Raw genomic sequence first — 14,612 nt, forward strand, 5'->3', positions numbered from 1 at the left:
CCTGATGACTCTCCAGAGAGGGCTTCCTCTCCGGCCATTCCACGAGCCCCAGTACAGGTACAGCCACTGACGCCTCCAGCCACGCGCCCCTGATTGGAGCAGCCCCCCCACCCCAGGAGTAGGGATGTGGGCTTGATGTGCTGTCAGCCAGTACAGCCTTCCAGCAAGCTCGCAGCCCCAGGAGGGAGGTGGTGGGCGACACCTACTCTGGGCTTTCTCAGGGGCCTAGCTCGGTCCCCAACCTCAGATGGAACTGGAGAGCCTCGCTGGGGGAGAATAGGGGGTACAGTCTGATGGGTGCCAGAACGAGGGCGCCTCTTCTGACACCTGATTCACCAACAGGACATTGGCACTTGCCAGGTACTGGAATGGCGCTGTACACGCACGTGGCAATCGTCCCATTCTAGAGTGGGCTTTGGAGCTCAGAGTGGTGAAGGGACTTCCACAGTCCATAGTTCTAATTGGCAGAGCTGGGATTTGAACCGGTGGTGTTTTTTTTTTTTTTTTTTTTTTTTTTTTTTAATTTATTTATGATAGTTACAGAGAGAGAGAGAGAGAGAGAGGCAGAGACACAGGCAGAGGGAGAAGCAGGCTCCATGCACCGGGAGCCCGATGTGGGATTCGATCCCGGGTCTCCAGGATCGCGCCCTGGGCCAAAGGCAGGCGCCAAACCGCTGCGCCACCCAGGGATCCCGAACCGGTGGTGTTTTTGCCTCAACCCTGTGTTCTTCCCAATATACTCTGCTGCCTCCTTAGGGCAAAACCTCATGAATTGAAAAATCTGGGTTGGTTTAAGTAGCAAAGATGAGTTTTTATTTGCTTTGTGCACGGATTACTATAGGATTCCTTTAAATAGTCCTTTCCCTTGTTCTATTGAGGTGATCTGAATTTGGAAATTGCCTAGCATTTTGCAAGCTTATTAGGAATGCAGAGTCTCAGGCCCCACCCCCAGAGCTAGTGAATCGGAATCTGCATTTTGACAAGTCCCTAGTGGTGTGTGTGCACATTTAAAGTCTGGGAAGCCCCAGGCAAAGATCACTGCTAATGATCGGAGCTGTGGGACAGTCATAAATGGTCAAGTGTCAGAAGGAAGGGACCCTTAGTGAGGGCTGAGGCCCCAGGAGCATGGAGCTGGATGAGCCACCCTGGCATGGGATCCCCAGGCCAGCCTGCTGCTGTCCCTTTGTACGCATAAACACCAGGCCTCTCTCTCCCCTGCACCCCCGTCTCAGGAAGCCATCCATGCTGGGGCCACACCTCCGGTGCTGGCACGCCCTTCCACTCTGACAAGGGTCTGGGAGCATCAACTGTAGATGTTTGAGGCACATCCACTAGAGTGATGAGCTAGATCCCCCAAGTAATGTGTACATGTCTTTGTCCCCAAAACAGTATCTCCTGGGTCACTTTGAGGCACTCAGGGCTTTAGAACATGTGGACCTGAGGCTGAACCCCATATCCATCACTGGTTGCTTTGTGACCAGGTGAATACCCCACCTGTCTGCACCTGTTTCCTCCTCTGAGCTGGGAAGGATAGCAACCACTGTCCTTTGCAGCTTATTGAAGGCCCTGATTCAGCTCCTGACCCTGGGAGCTCTTGGACTGCTCTGGTGTAGAGAAGCTATAATCTGGTAGCCTTGAAAGAATCGCCCTCCCCCAAACCCCATTGGTATCCTCAAGTTTCTTCCATGTGGCCTAAACCAAGGGCCAAAAAACTTTGTAAAGGGCCAGACAGTAAATATTTTAGGCTTTCAGGGCCCTAGGTCTCTGCCATCCTAGAGCAGAACGGAGCCACTGATATGTGAGTGGGCGTGGCTGTGTTCACATAAAAACCTTATTTATAAAAAAACAAGCAGTAGGTGGATTTGCCTTTTGGGCCAGTTTCAACTCCTGGCCTATATGAGGTAGCTCAGAGCAGGTGTGGTCTGCTTATCTCAAGGGGCCCAAGGAAAGGCTTTTAGCCAAGAGCTCACTTAAATCCACTGCTGAGGCATTTTAATAGCCTGAGGCCGAGAGGGTCAGCAGTACCCCAAACAGATGCTGGGGCTTGGGATAGTAGCGAGCAGAAAGTATCCGTGCCTTCATTCTTAGGGAGACCGCAAGCACTGCGCAGGCAGGGACCGAAGGAACGGTCAGAACAGGGTGCTGTCAACCCGAGAGGCCACAAATCCCTCCCTGCCCGATGCCCCACAGCATGCCGAGCTCCTCACTGCTAGGCTTTGTGACTTTGCGCACGTTACTCATCACCTGTGCTTTGCTCCCCCTCAGACAGGTAAGGATGGCATCTCTCTCAGAGACTGCTGGGAGTTAGGACTCGGGACCACTTTTTTTTTACCAGTCACCGTGTATTCTATCAAAGCAATAGGCTTTTTTGCTGTTATTGTTAGTTGTCATCACTATCATTATTCTTAGAATAATTTTACTGAACAAATATGTAATCAAAAGGTAAAGGGGTCCCGGACAGATTACAAGTCAGCAGAGTGCAAGGGTACAGACGTGGGCAGAGAGGAGGCTCTGGGATGGGTCCTCGCTGTGCTCTGGCTGAGAGGTGGTCCCAAGGAGAGAAGGTACGCATCCTGCAGAGCAGAGTAGAAGGGGCTCTGCTGAAGTGATTTCCTAGGTCCCTGGGGAGGCCGATTTCCTAGGCCCTTAGAGAGGTGGACTCAGCCCTTCAGCTGAATCCTCCATTGGGGAGGTTCCAAAAAACCCCCTTCAAAAAGCAAAGCATGGTGGGCTCTCAGGATTGCCACCTTCAGCCCAGGTCACACCTGGGGATTCACCCCCAGAATGGGGACGCTTATGGGGATAGCGGGGGCAGGAGGACAGGAGAGCCCTGGTTGGCCTCTCAGGTCAGGTGTTGGGCCAGGTGGTCCATGGAAGCCCCATCTAGGGTTGGCATGAGGCGCTACCCCTATCAGGGGCACCCTGTGAGTGGGTGCACGTCCCCTCCCTCAGACCACTCTTCCACAGCCTGAAGACTTGACGACTAAGAGCTGATCGGGAGCCAGCCCGGGAGTGGGGGACGGGGGCAGGGTAATGTGGGTGGAATTAACTAGGCTTCTGTGTTCACCACCCTATTTGCAGCATCCTCCTTACTCGTAAGCTAATTTTAGCCATCCATTCTGCTTCTGTTACCATTTATAAAATGAGAATGTCAAATGCAATATTAAACAAGCAGGATGAAGGCAAAAAAGGAAATGCCAGAGAGGCACTTAATAAATGAACCTCGTGTTTACGAGCGAGAGGGAGGTCCTGCGCCCCCCACCCCTGCATCAGGCACGCACATGTTTGTGTACCGGCTCTGTTCCTGCAGAGAGAGGGATTTGTGTGCTGCTGGAGGAGGGTGTGGGGAGGCTGGGATGTTGGGTGGTAAATGTTGCTCTTTAGGCAGAACTAATTCGGCTAGCAGGGAGGTTGCCTGAGTTCTAGCTCCTTCGCCCTTCATCCAACCTCTGGGAAGGTCATTGCAGGAAGTGTGGGGAGGACAAGGTCCTTCCTTCTCCATTATCTTGGCACCCAGCCCCTCTGGATTTGCCAACATGTGCTGCTCCCTACGCACCACCCACAGGGTGTGAGCTCAGCAGGGGGCATGAAGACCACTGGAGGAAGCTGCTCCTCTTTCTCTGCACGCCTTCTCTGGGGCCTATTCTTCCTTTGACTTTTCCCAGCTTCTCTGCCCAACTTCCCAGGCAGGTGCAAGCTAATGCTTGGCCACACTTTTTATTTTTTATTTTTTTCACTCGCTTGCTTTCTCTCTTTTAAATAGAGAAATTAAATTGGGCTTGGTGCAGGGTTTCTGGCAACACCCACCCTGGGCTAAGGTAAGCACCCAGCCCTGTGGCCGCATTTGTGGCACCTGCTGGAGGCAGAGGTTTCTTTTCACTTTGAAATGTCCTTGCAGGTTCCCAGAAATAAAAAGAGCAGCTGCTGCTGCCACCATCAGCTTTTTCCCCAAATAGTGCAGCCGGCAAAGCTCCTTTTGCACACCTTGCTGATGAAAGCAGGAAGACGGGCCCTACCGGGCCAGGAGGTGGGGGTGGCAGGGAGAAGATTGGTGGCAGCGTGCCCGGAGTTTGCCAGGCTGGAGGGTGGCAGCCACCTTCTTCCTCTCTGCTCCCTAGGCTTTGGGACAGAAACACAGGCGTGAACCGGCTTTATCACCTTCAGAGATGCTCAGCTAGGCTCCCGTGGCAAAGATTCATGTGTGACACGATCAACTTTATCCAGCCGGCGCGCTTATGGGATTAGCTGGTTTGATTTATTAGCGCGCTGCAGCCCTGGGGGGCGGGTGTCACTGTTACTCTGTTTTACAGATGAGAACGTTGAGGCGCAGAGGAGTCAGGCAGCTGGTTCCCACTCAGCGCTGGTGAGCAGAGGCGAGCTTTAGAGCTGGTGGAAAGGACAAGCCCCCCCCCGCCCTCAGATCCAGGGGGAGTGGGGGGCTGCCGTCACAGGGGCACATGTTGGGGAGTAGCTCCTCTGCACTCCTTTCCCATACTCTGAACCCCTCCAAGGAAGAGCCACGTCCTCTTGAATTCATCTCTGTGTCCGCTCCTAGCCCGTGCTTGCTAACTAACCAGGAGGCGCTAATAGTATTGGTTTATAACCTCCTTCACGTTGTCATAGCGGATTTTAATAAAACAGAGGAAACAGCGGATGAAATTAATTCTGGAACTAGGACTGGGGATGGTTTTGTGGAAGGAGTAGCATGCCAATGGGCCTTGAAGGCCAGATAGAAGGTAGTGGGGAAGGGCTGTGAGGGCCACACTGGGGTGGCTGGTGGCCCAGAGAGGGGGACCTGGGACAGAGCCGTAGCTGTGTCATTACCTGGCTGTGTGACCTTGGGCAGATCATTGCCTCAGAACCTCCGTTTTCCTTCCTGTGCTGACTTCAGGGCTAATTAGGCCAGTTCAGAGGAAATGAGCTGATTAATGAGGGTATGGAGAGCATTGGGCATTCTCTGAGGACCTCTGTGTGCCAGACGCTGTGCCTTATATACATGATGTGTATACATCCCTGTGTACACATACAACACATGAGATCATGTATGTGCGCGCACACACACCTCAGGATGCTGTGGCCATGCCTGGCATAGGAGGAGTGTTCCATAAACAATTTGTTCCTTCCTCCCTACAGTAATCCTGCTGACTGGGGAAAAAGTCAAGATTATATGTCCTATGGGACTCTCAGTGCTTCTCACAAATGGGTCTGGGCCGTTTATGGCAAGGATGCGTCCTTGGAAGGTGGATATTTCTGCTGACGGCCTTTGCCTGTCTAAGCTAGTCTTTCTTTTTTTTGGGGGGGGGGAGGGCTTATACAGTAGCTGCTTCTTCAAGAAACTCCATGAGAGGCTCCATATCTGTGAGGACCCTTTTGCAATAGAGCAAGACAAATTGTCCTGTACAAGTGGGTTCTCTAGTATATGGCCACAGGCCAGTGTCCATCTACGAGCACGGTGCCCAATTGAGATGTCTGGGAAGGGAGAGGCGGGAAGACAGAACATAGAACTCCCTTCTGTTCGCCTCCTGGTACTGACAGTGCCCAGCTGAGAGGCCTCCCCAAGTCTGCAGAGGCTGGAGGGCTGGTGCTGGCTGGGGGCAGGTATGGCAGGATGGTGAATCACCCTCCCTGCTGGAGTCACAGGCTGGGTCTTCCCAGTGAGGCTGCCAGGATTTCTGGGTGTGATTGCCGCCCCTCCCATAATGGTGTCTCAGGCCTGGCCTATCCAGCCATACACACATGCTGGTCATGACTCCATCTTGCCGTTGGCTCTGGACAAGTACAGCAACTGGATGGAATGGGAACCCTGGAGCAGATGTTAGAATCCAGATGAAGCAACTTGACTCTGTAGGTCACTCAGAGGGAGATGCCTAATGGGTCCATCTCTAGCGTGAGCTCCACATTGAGGAGGACCGTGGTCCTGCCTTCCCTCCCAACCTTCCCACCTCTCCTCGATGGGCTGTTTCTATTCTTGTCACCCGCACCTTGCTACACCATCAGCCTCCTACGGCTCATTCAGCAGCTGGCTTGAGCAGGGCCAGCGTCCTAGATATGATGCCTGTGTTCAGAAGAGCCCTCGCTGGGTTCCTGCTGTACTGCCACCATCTTGGAACTCCTAGTAATGCTTGGATAAAGGGCCTTTCATCTTCATTTCATAGTGACCTGCACATTCTCTAGCATGTTCTATGGCTACCATGCTCTTGAGGCTAACTCCCAGCATGGAACACAGGGCAGGACAATAGAGACTCGGTTCTTCCAGCCAAATGGTTTACCTTGTGTTTGTCTTCCTTGCTCTGTAGGTTCCTTGAGAGCAGGTCCCCTCTGAATCTTGGTTAGGAACCTGTAAGAGCCCCGTGAAGGGTCCTGCCCTCCTAGAGTCTCCAGAAAGGCTTATGACTGGCAGAGGGGGCAAGAGGGAGAAGGGCATAGCCACGGGACAACACAGGTTGTGCACAGAGCTGGGTGTGGTTTCTGGGCTGCAGCTCAGTCCTCCTGCCTTACCAGAGAGAGCTGGGTAGCTGCCAGGCTCCAGGCAGAACCCCAAGTCTTTACATTGGAGTGGCATCTCCCCTTCCCTTCATCTCCCTGGAAAGCGCTTGGGGGCCTATCAGCGAGAGAAGATGGACAATCTGGGGCTTCAGAGAAGCAGTGTTGGCTTGGAATGCTTTGAAACCAACTGATAAAGGAGGAGGGAGCTGCAGTTTGAGTCAGAGGATAAGCTGATCTTGGGGCAAGACGGGGTCAGGCCTCTTTCACGAAGCTCCACAAAAGGTTGCTGCCCACATGGGAGCTACCAGTCACCACCCTCCACCGCTGCCCCTGCCAAGCACTCCAGCCCAGAAGACCTGTTCCCCTCTCTTCCAGCAGCCAATCAGTCCAGGCTGGTCTCTCTGGACAGCGGTGAACTTTATTCTTTGAAATGGGCCCCTGTCCCCCTGGAGGAGTAAATCATTTCTCATGTGATCAGTGTGGGGTGAGAAGTGAAGCTGCAAACACTGGCCTCCAGGCCACACAGAGTTGCCTTGTCCTGGGTGGTAAATCAAGGCTACAGCCATAGGGCTTGGGTTTCCCCAGACCAAGGCCAGGCTGGTTTCCCTCCTGGCCCCAGGGCCATGTGCTGACTGGGGCTGTTTATGTAGAAACCAGGGAAAAACAAAAACCTTTTCACTTCTCAGACCTTGGCATCGTCCTCAGACTGCCAGCCTCTTCCAAAAGGTGCCCAGCAGGGAGCTTGTCTCAGCAAGGGCTGCAGGCCAGTTGGGTGAGGGTGACCACTCAGAGTAGCTACAGGGAAGTCGTCCCCGCAGAAAGTCCCTGTGCCTTCTCCAAAAGCCAATGCTAAGCATTCCCTCCCACCACCCCCAAGGAGAGAGGGTGTGGCATGGGACTGGCTGCCCTGGCATGGGCCATGGTAGCATTAGGTAGACAGACCCAGCTTCTTTTTTTTTTTTTTTTTTTTAAGATTTTATTTATTTATTCATGAGAGACACACAGAGAGCTACAGAGACTCAGGCAGAGAGGGAAGCAGGCTCCATGCAGAGAGCCTGATGTGGGACTCAATCCCTGGTCTCCAGGATCACACCCTGGGCTGAAGGTGGCACTAAATCTCTGAGCCACCCGGGCTGCCCCAGACCCAGCTTCGTACTCAACCTTAGCACATGTGGCCTGGGTCCTAACCGTGAAGTGTCTAATGTTCCTTGGCCCCAGCTTCCTGTTCTATAAGATGGATTTCTATCTATAAAGGACATCATGGGGTCCGCTGACACAAGGCTATGGAAGGTGCATGAGATGAAAGTACTGTATCGTGTGTAAACGTCCTGAGGAAGCTAACTGCCGTACTTACAAAGAAAATATGTTTAGGAAACATGTACCACCACATATGCACCTTAACCCTCCAAAGGTTCAGGAAAAAATAAGCATAGATACAGATATGGATATAAACGGTACAGAACAGTTCTTTGTACTGTCCTTGCATCTCTTCTGTAAGTTTTGAAAGCCTGTCTACATAAAGAGTTAGACCTCCTTGCTAAGTGGCTTTGGAGTGTGATGGGCAGAGGCACCCCACCTCAACAAGCAGCCAGCATAGAGGGTCAGAAACATGCAAGCCCACATCAGGCCTCTGATTCATCCTCTGGAGGAACATACTGCTGCCCTAACCTGTCATTAGAGAGGGTTCAGCTAGATCATTCTTCTCATCCCATCACTGTGCGGGCTACGGGGAAGCCACACCCTCTTCTCCAAGGCCAGTGTGCTAGGGGCAAAGCAGCATCTTTGAAGATTGAAAAATTAAAGCAAATCCCACCTACCTTTGTGGGGGTTTGGCATGTCCTTGGCATCAGGCCCCTGGTGTGGGGTTGCTTCGTGGCTTCGCCAGCTGTGAGACTTAAAATGGAGACCGCATCTTCCTAATGTGAGCAGTTGGTCACAGGTGACCTCTGAGGCTTCTTACAAGCACAAATCCAAATGGAAGTTTCTACAAAATCTCTTCCTCCTCCAACCACACTGCTTTTTCCAGTCATCATTGGAAGCTGTAGCCGTTTTAAGAAACTGCTAAGGGTGGGGTGTGAGCTGTTGATTGAGGAGATTCAAGGACCAAGACTTGGAGATGGTTCCTTCCTCAGAATCTGCTGCCACCAGGGCTGTGCTGGTGGTATGGAGCATTTACTGTAAATAGGGTTCTGTGGGGGCAGAGCTGAAGCAGCCAGAGCAAGAGGCCTGGTCACCTGGAAGAACACTACTTCTGTTTATCATAGGAAGCCAGGCAAGCCTGCCTTGTGCCCCATGGTGGATGCCATGGGGTCCCGTTTCCTCCCTGCCCTTCACTGATCTCTTGTGGTCATTGGTCTCGGAAGACAGCCCTGGTGAGCTTCACCTCTTGGTATGCGCACCCTGAGGGGTCCCTTCCCACAGCAAATCTAGGCTGACCAGGTATAACCAGTAGAATGTGACGGAAGTGGCAGTGTGACTCTCAAGCCTAGGTGGTAAGAAGCCTTGCAGCCTCTGCCTTGGTCTCTTGGAATTCTCAGGCTGAGACAGTCGCTCTGGGAACTCAGCCACCATGGTGTGAGAAGAGGGAGTGCTGTGGAGAAGCCAAGAGGAGGCGCCTCTCCACGGCAGTCACAGCTGACCAGCATCTACTGCCCACCCACTGTGTGCGAGAAGAAGCCACCTGGAACCTCCAGCTGAGTCCAGGCTTTGTCTGGCTCCAGCTCCAGCCCCAGGCACCATCTGACCACCACTACATGAGAGACTGCAAGCAAGAACCTCGCTGGGCCCAGTCAGCTCACAGAAGCATGAGAAAGAATGATCGATTGTTGCTCGAGGCCACTAAGTTTGGAAGGTGTTTGGTACACAGCAGTAGATACATGGGATGTCATGTGTGGCCTCATGACCTGAGTGTGTGACTGGAGCTGGGGAGATTTAGGCTGGTTTTCTCCTTTTGGGTTCTGACTGGAACTCGGGGTATTCATGCTCGGTTCTCTAACTTGCATGAGGCCCAGTGGGGATAGTGGAGGTGGGGGTGACCCAAATGTGGTCTAACTCAAGAGGCTGCAGAGGCTGGCAGGCCCAGAAATGAAACAGGGGTGGGGGGGGGCAGGTTGACCTATGAGTACTTGCCTTAATGTTAGGAGAACAAGACAGAACCTGTTCTTTTCAAGAGAACGAGAGCTCTTGAGGTGGAGGCTTGCCGTACTCATGTCTGCATCCCCCCAAGCCCAGCACTTACTGGGCACATTGAGTCCCTCAGCATTGTTGGGTTAAGAAGACCAGGTCTCCACGACCCTAACGAGCATGTGTCATGTGTGTCAGTCCATGCTCTGTACGGGACCTCACGAGGGACCAGGGAAGTAGGGGCAGACCCTGACTCCTGCGCTGAGAGCTCACAGTCTGATGGGGGAGGTGAGGCTTCTACCAATCTGCTGAGGGAAGTACTTTTCATGCTCAGCAAGCCCCTGGCCCCCCGCAAGGACTCAGGATACAAGCAGAGAGGAGCTATTCCTCTTTCCCGTTTTGTATGTCTTCAGAGAAGCTGGGGGCTGGGTGGGCAGGCCTCCTGGTCCTGAGAGATCTTTCGAGAAGCCTGCAGTACAAGTCAGGCCAAGGCTCCCTGGTGTGGTAGCTACCTTTCCCTGTCACTCAAGTGCCCAGGATGTGCCGGGATCCCCCCAGAGAGTGCATGTGCCACAGCCCCTGGCCTCGGGGAGCACTCACAGTTGACACGGTGGGCGGTTGACAGAATCCACGCAGTGGGTGCTGCCCAAAACAGTGCCAGCAAAGACAGAGCGGAATTAAACGGAGCTGCCAGCCTTATTCAGTGCGAGGAAGAGTAGGTGGGTTTGTTTAAAATACTCCCATTACAGTCAGTTAACCTTTTATGTTCCCTAAATGAAAACTGTATAAACCTGAAATTTTCGTTGATCAGGTTGCCTAGGAACAGGCAGCAGGTTTTCATAAGACAATGCAATAGATTGTCACCGATAGGGCCATTAGGAAGTGAGCTGGTTAGCAGTATTATTCTAGATCCTGGTGTAATGATCTGTCTGCCTCTGCAGAGCACACCCATCTTCCCAGGCTCGGGCAGGCTCTTGCAAATGAGCTTTCTCAGCCTGCTTCTGAGTCCCAAGGATAGCGTCTAGGAGCAAACTGTCACCCTGGGATTAGGAGAGAAGTCTGAAAGACCCAGGTCTGATGAGTTTATTTCTTTTTAATCACTTTCCCTACCCCTACCTACAATAATACCCAGAGCAGAAAAAGTAGCAAATAAACACCAGTAACAAAATGCAGCATAAGGGCAGCCCTGGTGGCGCAGCGGTTTGGCGCCTCCTGCAGCCCGGGGTGTGATCCTGGAGACCCGGGATCGAGTCCCACATTGGGCTTCCTGCATGGAGCCTGCTTCTCCCTCTGCCTGTGTCTCTGCCTTTCTCTCGCTCTCTCTGAGTAAATAAATAAATCTTTAAAAAAAAAAAAATGCAGCATAAAATGAAAGAATAAAGTTGCTCTAAGGCGACTTTGGTATGTCTTTTTAATATTTTCCTCTGTAGGGACGCCTGGGTGGCTCAGTGGTTGAGCATCTGCCTTTGACTCAGGTTGTGATCTTGGGGTCCTGGGATCGAGTCCCACATCAGGTTCCCCACAGGAACCTGCTTGTGTCTCTGCCTCTGCTTGTGTCTCTGCCTCTCTCTCAGTGTCTCTCATGAATAAACAAAATCTTTAAAAAAAATGCTTTCCCTTGTGTGATATGCATATATACTTAATTATTTCCCACAGAGTCACTGTAATTTGCTTTTCTCCCCCTTACATTTAGGGTGACCAACCACCCTGGTTTGCACAGGACTGAGGGTTTCCCGATACCACTGCATGTTATAATCAGCATGCTTTGCTGTAGCTTCACAGCTCTGAGTAAAGCGTGGGTGAACCAAAACTAACTTCCTCTTCTTGGACACTTAGGATATTTCCTTTAAAAAAAAAATCATAATTAATGCTTGTCACCGGAGTAGCCTTATCCACATGTCCATGCAGGATAAACTCCTGCAAGTAGCATTATTCGATCAAAGGATGTATACTTGGTTAGCTTTTTTTTTTCTTTCGGGTTGTCCTCCAAAAAAATATGCGCTGAGTTCACCCCTCCTCCCTGTACTCTCAGAGATTCTGACATCAAGGAATCCTGTTGTCATGGCCAGTCTGATAGGTGACAGTATGTCTCGTTTGGGGATGTCATACGTGGCATGTGATATGAAAGATATGTCTCATTATGAGTCATTTGCAAATTGCTTGTTCGTGTCCTTCACTCATTTTCATTTCAGGATGCTCATCTCTTTCTTTTTACACTATAAAAACTCTTTGTATTAAGCATGTCAGGCGTGATTGTTGAGCCATTTTGTCCATCCTTTTAAAGTATACATGGCTATTCTTTAAATAGCGGGCGTGAATAAGATGTGTTATCTGGTGTCTCTGAAGAAAGAGGAGTTAATATTTTAGGTAATTAAAGCTTCCCTCAAGCCCCATATATGTATGTATGTACGTATGTATGTATATGTGTGTGTATGTTTTGGTTTTTTTTTTTTTTTAAGTAGGCTCCATCCCAGCATGAAGGGCCCAATTCGAGGCTTAAACTCATGACCCTTGAGATCAAGACCTGAGCTAAGGGTGCCTGGGTGGCTCAGTGGTTGAGCGTCTGTCTGCCTTTGGCTCAGGTAGTGATCCCAGGGTCCTAGGATCAGGTCCCACATTGGGCTCCATAGGGAATCAGCTTCTCTCTCTGCCTACATCTCTGCCTATGTCTCTGTTGGACCCTTAACCGACTGAGCCACCCAGGTGCCCCTAACATATTTTCTTAATTGTGAAGTATTTGGGATGAAATGATTTGAGAGGCATCCATATCTCTGATATGGATAGCCCATGTAGATCCCTTTAAAACAATATAAGGCACACACTTTAACTTCTTCCTATCTCAGACATCTTCGGAACGATAGTGATTTTCTGTGTGATAGTGAGTCCCTCAACAGCTGTTGAGCTATGTGGGGTTTTGGCTCCTGTACCATATGGTCCCTGATTCTTGCCTTTCCTCCCTCACTGTCAGACTGATCAGACTGTCTTGCTGATAGTCTTTGCTACTCCAGGCACCCCTGCCCTCCAGGCACCCCTGATAGTCTTTGCTACTCAAGGCACCCTATGGCACCCCATCTCCATCGTCGATGGAGTAGTCGTTAGCACCAGCTAACGATGCGTGTTAGGTTTATCAGTAAACTGAAAGCAAGTAAGCACTGAGCAGGAGTCTGAGACACGCTCCTGAGAACAGCGTAGACGCTTCCGTGGGCCGGAGTTTTACTTCTTTCCTGGAGCTTGTATTCTATATCATTAAGGCTGTGAAGTAAGTGGTTTCTGGGTTGTGTGAGCAGAATAGGATTAAGAAATTTGGGAGGCAGAAGGAAACAGGAAAGATTAGCAACCACTCGAAGACGTAGCTGCAGAACGAGAAACCGGTAATCCAGATGGACAGAAGCAGTGTTTAATGTTATTAGTTCTCCCGGGAGCGTGCTGGGGCAGCTTCTGCGGAGATGGTGGCATCGGCGACCTAAAAACTTTAAAACTCCAGCTTCCAGGCCTGTGCCTGCCAGGCTGTGGCTTACGGCACGTTACACAAGCCTTCTGACGTTCAGTTTTCTTATCTGTGAAATGGAGCTAAAGGGGCCAAAGGAGCAGGGGGGATTATTCCGGCTGCTGTTGTTTTGTCCTCACAGACACACCCAGCAGCCCCATCTGCTCCTTACCTCTGGGGCCTTCTGCTCACCTTCCAGGCTGAGCTCTGAACCCATGCCTGTGGGGCTTCAGCCCACGTCCTTGTCACCCCTCCAAACCCAATTTCACCCTTGTAGGATTTTCCAAAGCAGGATTTGCAACAAGTAGCGTGCTTTCTTAAATATTTGTTTTGCAGGCCATTTGCTTGGCATGGCTATTTTTACAGTGAATAAGGAGCAAGGCTAAAAATACCTTAGCGGGTAACCAGATCGGTTCTGCATTTGACATTTACGTGGCATTCATTTGCATCTCATTTGTTCGCCTTTCTGTTGAACAGGTAGAATGTAAGAAAGCTCAGCCTAAGGAAGTCATGTTCCCACCGGGGACAAGAGGCCGGGCCCGGGGACTGCCTTATACCATGGACGCGTTCATGCTTGGCATGGGAATGCTAGGTGAGTCCGGGCGGGACCCTGGGGACACACCGCAGAGCCACTATGGACTTGGGACTGCGGAGGCCTAGACACCCAACTGGGTCACCTACCAGTTGGGCAAACTGCCTTTGTGCGTTTCAACTCCTTCACCTGTAAGCCCCTTTGTAAGATAGTTGGACCATTATAGATGGATGGATGGATGGATGGATGGATGGATGGATGGATGGATGGATGGATGGATGGATAGGTGGGTGGGTGGATGGATGGATGGATGGGTGGGTGGGTGGGTGGGTGGATGGATGGATGGATGGATGGATAGATAGATAGATAGATAGATAGATAAGTAGATAGATAATCATCTTATTTCATGCCTAGCTCATAGGAGGTTCTTGATGTCATTTTAACTCCTTTACACTCCCTTCTTCAAAAGGAGAAAGCCGGCCCTCTGCCGCATGCCTCTCTATGGACAGGGTGTTCTTAAAGACCTGAGGACTCCTGGCTGGCTTCACCCATGTGGGCAGAGGCTCTATTTTTCTAAAACTTGGGAAAGGAGAAGTGATGAGGGTGGGCTCTAATCCTGTCTATTTAAATGATTAACATTTTTCTCTTGGGATATCAGAATTTGCATTTAAATGGATGTTTTAAATGGCCTGTTTTACTCCTTATTTGCCCAAAAAGGAAAAAAAAAATGATGAAAGACAAAGTGTGTTTGTTCTGACGAAAAATGATCTCTCCTGGCTTTTAGAGAAATTAAGTTGCATATTATGCCCCTTCCTTAAAGGTATCTCTGTCCGTCCTGCGTAGATAATTGAAAATCTTGCCACTGAAATGGCATGAAAAATGGAGAAAGCAGAGGGGAGGCGTAATGGTGTGGGTCGCAACAATAATTAGAAATTTCAAAGCGAGAGAGCAGTATTTTAGTGCGAGTTATTGTGTGTCGGGAAA

At 50.8% G+C, this 14,612-nt stretch overlaps 1 protein-coding gene across 15 annotated transcripts in view; it reads left to right on the forward strand.

Annotated features, from left to right (window-relative positions):
* Nucleotides 1-14,612, forward strand: part of MSI2 (musashi RNA binding protein 2) — a 388,731-nt gene that overhangs the window by 315,271 nt on the left and 58,848 nt on the right. For all 15 annotated transcript variants that reach the window (XM_038547828.1, XM_038547829.1, XM_038547833.1 and 12 more), the window contains exon 9: nt 13,574-13,688. In XM_038547828.1, the coding sequence (XP_038403756.1) occupies nt 13,574-13,688 (115 nt within the window). The remainder of the gene's footprint in view (nt 1-13,573; nt 13,689-14,612) is intronic.

This window comes from Canis lupus, chromosome 9 (genome assembly GCF_011100685.1).
Source record: "Canis lupus familiaris isolate Mischka breed German Shepherd chromosome 9, alternate assembly UU_Cfam_GSD_1.0, whole genome shotgun sequence".
NCBI classification, from domain to species: Eukaryota; Metazoa; Chordata; class Mammalia; order Carnivora; family Canidae; genus Canis; species Canis lupus.